Source organism: Vigna umbellata, chromosome 7, assembly GCF_029865625.1.
Source record: "Vigna umbellata cultivar VRB3 chromosome 7, Vumbellata_1.0, whole genome shotgun sequence".
NCBI lineage: Eukaryota > Viridiplantae > Streptophyta > Magnoliopsida > Fabales > Fabaceae > Vigna > Vigna umbellata.
Window position 1 is genome coordinate 34,178,666 of NC_142171.1, and position 6,848 is coordinate 34,185,513.

Genomic DNA, 6,848 nt, shown 5'->3' on the forward strand with positions numbered 1-6,848 from the left:
AAAAACCATTATACTCATTATACTAAATTGATTATATATCTATTTTTATAAAATAAAAAAGAAAGACTTAGTATTATTTAGATTCAACTGATGGAAAAAAAAATTCAAATCTAAATTTTTTATGCTAATAAAAAAATGGGTGAAATGTATTTATTTTATCATTTATTACAACAAAATGTAAATATTAATGAAAAATTAATAATGTATTTACATAATAAAATAATCTCAATATGATCAATTATCTCTTCCAACATAATTAATTATATAAACTTTCTTATAAATTGGCATTAGGGTTTTTTTGTGTTTGTTAATTTTCATGTTAAAAGTTATTTACTTCACCTTTTTTATTTTTTATTTAAATTATTTGTCATATTATCTTCTATATTCTCAATTTCATTTAAAATATTTTTTCTCTTGGAATTATCTTCTCTCTTTGATAGAAGAACAGTGTAAATAATAAAGGCGCGTGATATGTACGCAAGCCGTCGTGACTAGCTTTAACAAACAAAGAATCTCGTATTCTGCTACGAAGACACGTGGTGACATCCCCAGCAGAGCGTCTTAGGGAACCGAAAAGTGAAATACAAAAACAAAAAAAAAATTGTACCCAAGAGTGTAACTACATAATTAATTAAGCATTAGTAGTAATATGGTATAGTAATTATAATTTGCGGGTGAAGGGGAAGCAGAAGAGAAAAGAGAGAAGCAGAGAAAAGAGAGATGAGAGTTAGGATATAGAAATTGGAAGGTAAGAGAGAAGGAGAGGACCACATGCGTGTCCGAAAAAGAAGAAGGGTTGGAGCTAGCGTGGATGGAAATGATTGGTGCCACGTAGGGATTTGAGAAAAAAGATGCAACACGTGTACGGGAGGGAAGAGAAGGGGTAATGTGATGAAGGGTGGAGATGGCATACGGTGCCCCTGACGGTGACGGGCAGGCTGCTCTAGTGGCCCCCAGCTGAAGTGAACAATTGCTCTTTCTCTCTCTTTTCTCTCTTTCTCTCTCATTCTCACCGCCTAAAAAACCTTTCTCCCCCAATCCCATTTCAATGGCACTGTCCTCTTCCTCGAAAGCCTTCCGCTTCCGCCTATTAGCGCTCATCGCTTTCTCTCTCCCTCCCTTCCCCAGTTTAACTATCTCTACAATTTACTCCTACTACAACAAATTCTCTCTTTCTCTCTGTTGATTTCGCGCCTATATAAAGCACCTCTCAATGGCTGGGATTTGCTGTAGAGTTGTTGGAGAAGGTGACACCCCTACTCCTCTAGAACCAACCTCTCGTCCTTCCACCCGCAGAACTATGGATATCGTACCCTTGAAGTACATAGCTGACATGGCTGTGCCCGACTCTTCCCGAAAGCGCCCCAAGCTCGATCTCAATGACACTGATAACCAACTTCAAACTGACCGGGAATCCTCCGGAACCAAGGTTATGAAGAAGGATTCCCAATTCCTCAACAACGAACAAGACGACGATGATGTTTCAGACACTAAATCCCTGACAGACGAGGATGACGACTCCGAAGATGAAGAGTGTCCCAAGTATGGAGTCACCTCTGTCTGTGGCAGGAGGAGAGACATGGAGGACTCCGTTTCCCTGCGCCCTTTCTTCTCGCTTGAAGGCTTCCACTACTTTGGCGTTTTTGACGGTCACGGTTGCTCTCATGTTTGTATTCTCCCTCTGTTCAACTCAGTGCTTGCTAATGGATCTGGTTCTGTATTATCCACTTAATCATTTCAATTTTTTCTTTCCACAGGTTGCCACTATGTGCAAGGAGAGGCTCCACGAGATTGTGAACGAAGAGATTCTGGATGGAGACGACGCTATACAGTGGGGAACAATGATGCAGAGCAGTTTTGCTCGCATGGATGAAGAGGTTTTCCGCCGCAGCCAGAGCAACCAGACTTTCAACTGTCGATGCGAGCTCCAGACTCCGCACTGTGACGCAGTTGGATCCACTGCTATCATCGCCATCCTCACCCCAGACAAGATTGTCGTTTCCAACTGCGGCGACTCCCGTGCTGTTCTCTGCCGTGGCGGAGTTGCCATTCCTCTCTCTTCGGATCACAAGGTACCATTCTCTCTCTACTAATTTCCAATTTCCTTTCATTTCATTTCCCAAGAAACAATTTAACATAAGGTATCTTTAAAGTATAACGGTTTTCTTGATCCCTTTCCTCAAAGGATAACCGTTTTTGGATCCGTGTTGTTCAGCCGGACCGCCCCGACGAATTGCTCCGAGTGGAATCCAAGGGCGGGCGCGTGATTTACTGGGACGGCGCAAGAGTGCTGGGTGTGTTGGCCATGTCTCGAGCCATAGGCAAGTGAATGAACAAATAGCAGCTTACTTTTTTTTATTGTCACTATTCTCCATCTTAGGTTGAAGTTTGTTAAGTTGTAATGGTAGTGTTACTTGTGTTTATTCAGGAGACTACTACCTGAAGCCATTCGTGATTTCGGAGCCCGAGGTGACTGTGACTGAGCGAAGTGATGATGATGAGTGTTTGATACTGGCAAGTGATGGACTGTGGGATGTGGTGTCAAATGAAACTGCTTGTGGGGTGGTGAAGATGTGTCTGAAGTCGCAGAAGCCCCCGACTCCTCCGGGCTCTCCTGGTCATGGTTATGTGACGGCAGACGGCTCCGACCGTGGTTGCTCGGATGCCTCAATTCTGTTGACCAAGTTGGCTTTGGCAAGGCACAGTGCCGATAATGTGAGCGTGGTGGTGCTTGATCTGAGGAAGGATCCAGAACAAACATCCACTTCCACTTCCAGCTACGTTAACGAATGAATGCAACAATGGATGAAGGGAGTGCCTCTTCAAAGCAGCATAATGGGCACTTTCACTGCACCGCACACCCTCTGTTTCCGGTCAATCTTCAAGGTCTGCCTTTTGCTTAATAATAATGTTGTTTCTTTCTTTCTTTTTTTCTTTCCAAGTGTAATGTTGTTTTTTAGTTTCAGAAAAGGAGGAGGAAAAAAAAAATGTAGCTTTCGAAAATGAAACAAAATCATAGGGAAATTTCGTTGTAGGGGAAATTCGTGTCGACTAAGGATTCAATGAAACCGTCGATACCCTTTTCTCTTTTGTCCATAATCGACTCTATAAATTGAAGAATTTTCCTTTGGTTCTCGCGATGTCTATGTCAATTCTATTTTAAGTTTTTCTCGGGAATGTTTGAACAAAATTCATTGCCAGAAGCATTTGTTATTCTTAATTTAACTTGTGTCCCATTTTGGTCTCCGTTCTTTCAATCTTCATTAAATGTTATATTTCTTCACACGACTACACAAGAAAGCTTCGTATTAAAAAAAAAGCCAAAACAATCACTCTCTCATTCAAGAACGGGCTCTTACTTCAGCAGGAAAATATTCACTTTCCAACATAGCTGTTTAGATGTTGAATGAGTAAGGAACAGATAATTGCTTTCTCTGATTCCACGCTCCCAAACTCTTCTATATCCAAATAAAGGATTGAAATTATCTTAACCGGCTCCATTAAGCTAAATATAGTAATTAACTTTCGTCTTTAAATAGTTATATTTGATTAAATTTTAAAATACTGGGAAAGAGATGCACTTTAGTACCATGTAACCAGTTTTTTAAGTACGTGAGTTCATCCAATTATTCTTTTTTGAAGTGTGCTAACTGAATACAAGAATAAATAATAATATGAAGGAAACGAGATAGAACGTGGTACTGAGCAAGTCACGACATCATGAAAAACGATCAACGTGTGAATTTGTAGAACCAGTTGCGTGATTAGTTCTTGGCAATAACAATTTGAATAATGCTTTAGTCAAAATTTAAAAGGAGCACTGACAAATGCATCTACACTATACCCCTTTAATTACATGCTTCGAATGATTTCCTCTCTTTTTAAGGATTAAGTTCCATCATTATTTTAATGGCTAATTTTAAGGAATGTTCTATTTTTTTCATGTTTTTGTCTGATGGTTAATAATGCGGATCTCTTAATTAATGGGAAATTTGCATGTTTTGGATAATTCTGAACATACTTTTGGTAGCTATGATAAGGACACTGTTTAAGAAATTAAACAGAATACAACTCTCTTTTTAGAAATCGTATAAAAGCACATTGAAAAATCAATTCTATATTTCTATTAATAAAAAATCTCTTTCAATTTGTTTATCTAGATTCTCTGCCTCTTCCACTAGTATTCTATTCTTGTAAATGAAGATATTCTTTCATCTTTTACTATGAAAATACATATAATGGGAATTCAAAAGTGGAATATTTTGTGAATGTATCTTAATTCCGATTAACTTACATCAACATATTTTTTTTTTCATATCCATCCTTGAAAGCACATTGTTAATATCGTTGTCTTTCTTAGAGTAATTACTTGGTTTTAACATTTATCCTTGAAACAGCATTGTAAGTATCTTTCTCTTTATTTGAGTAATTAAGCTTAGTTAATATGAAATTTACAAATGGATAATGATTTTATTAGTTTTTTAGGTAATATTCACATGTGTCTTTATAAAATTCCGACCTTTTTTTAACTTGAAAATAATATAAGAATGTGGATGAAATGCATTTTTCACCTAGAAAATACTCTAAAACTATACTTCTTTAAAAGATAAATTTCTTTTTCATTAGATGAACAACAGAGAGCAAAATACAAAATTATTATTGTCTTAGTTTGTCTTTGAGCATTTTTCTAAAACAACTATTTTTTTAAGAATTGAAAAGAGTAGTACAAATGTAAGGGTCTAAGATAGATAAATCTAAAAATTTAACTCAAGCTTTTTAGTAAGCCATTCAAAGATAAAATGAAATAATTTTAAGCAAAGTTTAATTTATCAAAAGGATTTGTAGTTTTTTTTTTCTTATTTGTGATATAGTTTATACAAAGTTTTTAAAAAGAAGCTTTTTGGGATAAGTGGAAAGTGTTTTTTGATGGTGCCATTTAAGATTATATTGAGAATAAAGAAAACCATCAATGAGCATTAAATGATATTTAATGTCTTTCATTAATATCTTCTATGTTAATATAAAAGAGTTTATTTATCTTGATGCATTATCTCTAATTTTGCAGAATAAGTGGATAAATGAATTATAGCGATAGTATGATTCTTATTAACTAATATTATTTTACTAAGACAACACATGTCATGATTTTGATCATATATAACAAATAAGGTTAAGTTTTGATAGTTTAGTTATATCTTTTATAATTTCTAAATAAGGTAAAGTGAAAAGCAAGACAAATCTTCACAAAGATCATATGAATCTTTATAAGAAAAATTGTTTAGATTATATATAACGATTAGAAAGCAACTATTAGAAAATGTTAACAACAAAGAAATAGATATTGAACAAAAAGAAACAAATTTAATTTATTGGACTTTTTACTTTTTACTCACTCAACTCACGTGTTTATATTAATTTTAACAAATAGACCAAATCATTGTAAAATGTTTTCTATACTTATAATAGGGGTATAAAGCTCATCTTAGTGCGAGATATTTAAAGTGTCAAACAAGATGACAAAAAAAGTATTTTTTTCATTTATAAAATCTTTACTATGTAAAGCTCTCTTTATCAAGACATTAATAATTTATATTTTTCCATGTGAGATTTGTCCTTGTAACCAATCAAATAACTTTTTTATTGTGACAAAAGTGATAGTTAAAATATTTGAAAAAATAAATCATATGTGGCATTATTAAAAAAGATATTTTCTTTATATTTTAGGAGGAGATAAAATGGTTAACTAAGAATAATTTTTGTGTATTCGTTACAAAACATAAGTGATAATTAGAATACTTATTGTCAATTATTGATTAATGAAACTCTTTATAATATGTAAAGCAAAGCAATATTGAATGCAATTCATTGTTGAGATGAATTACTATAAAAGATATAAACATTATACTTTTTTGCACCTATATTAATTTTTAGTTATTGTTGAACACATATTCAAAGTTAGTTTTTACAAGTAACTTGAGAGAACGTTTTGAAATACTTTATCAAATGATCATTGTTAGATAATTTTATTGCCATTGTCTAAACATTTTTTAAAACCTATTAATCCTCGTTTTAGGAAAAATCTTTAACCCTTTTTATATTTATTTTCATCATCCAATTTATTGATTGTATTAAAAAAAATTGAGTTTAATTTTCATGTATTATTATGATAAATCACTTTACTTGTCGAATAGATAAAATTTATTTAATTTGTGAGTTTTAAAATAATTATTATAAATTTGATAAAATCACAATATTGTCATTTCTCTCTTTTATATATAATATTTAAAGTTTAAATAAAAAGAAAGATACAAGTGAAATCGTATTATTTACTCTGAAGCTTTTTCAAAGTAGATCCACAAGAACTTTCGGGAAAATTAAAAAGAAAGAAGAAGATAATTCTATAAATATTCTTATTTGTTTGTATTATAAATAAAAGATCAAAATGCTATTGATGTGTTATGACTGATGTATTATGAAATGTTATTATGATTATGATGATGAAGAAGGTGCGTTGGGTAGCAATAACTTGCAGACGCCACAAAGAGTCACATATCAAATTCGACAATAGATGTAATTTGATGACAGTGCCCTTTATTTGGGACCCAAATTGTCGACTCAGGAATGGATAAAATGCTGTTCCTCTACATACTTATATTCCTGTAGTTCTTTTCCGTACACCCTTTTTGCAATAAAAGAGACAGATCAATAAATGTTTTAAAATAACATGTTTTAATTTAATTCTTAATGATTTCCTTGTTTTTATAAATATCGTGACATATTATTTCTTCTAACCCGAAATTCAATAAATATAATAATTGATGGATAATCTTGAAGACCGAATTACGTAT

General features: G+C 33.2%; 1 protein-coding gene across 2 annotated transcripts; it reads left to right on the forward strand.

The window, feature by feature from the left end:
* The first annotated feature begins 704 nt into the window (after positions 1-704).
* On the forward strand, positions 705-3,140 carry LOC124831894 (protein phosphatase 2C 37-like). Of its 2 annotated transcripts, none has more exons than XM_047305994.2 (4): positions 705-1,666; positions 1,758-2,072; positions 2,186-2,321; positions 2,429-3,140. In XM_047305994.2, exons 1-4 carry the CDS (start codon positions 1,214-1,216, stop codon positions 2,791-2,793), a joined length of 1,269 nt encoding a protein of 422 aa, XP_047161950.1. In that variant the 5' UTR covers positions 705-1,213; the 3' UTR covers positions 2,794-3,140. The 2 variants fall into 2 exon arrangements, with proteins under 2 accessions (XP_047161950.1, XP_047161951.1); XM_047305995.2 differs by having other exon boundaries at positions 712-1,666; positions 2,216-2,321.
* Positions 3,141-6,848: the final 3,708 nt, after the last annotated feature.

Bases quoted from the DNA above. Each gene is read 5' to 3' on its own strand.
- LOC124831894 (XM_047305994.2), top strand. From the start codon at position 1,214: ATGGCTGGGATTTGCTGTAGAGTTGTTGGAGAAGGTGACACCCCTACT. The intron at 2,073-2,185 runs GTACCATTCTCT...CTTTCCTCAAAG, and splicing joins CTCTCTCTTCGGATCACAAG to GATAACCGTTTTTGGATCCG. The intron at 2,322-2,428 runs GCAAGTGAATGA...GTGTTTATTCAG, and splicing joins GGCCATGTCTCGAGCCATAG to GAGACTACTACCTGAAGCCA.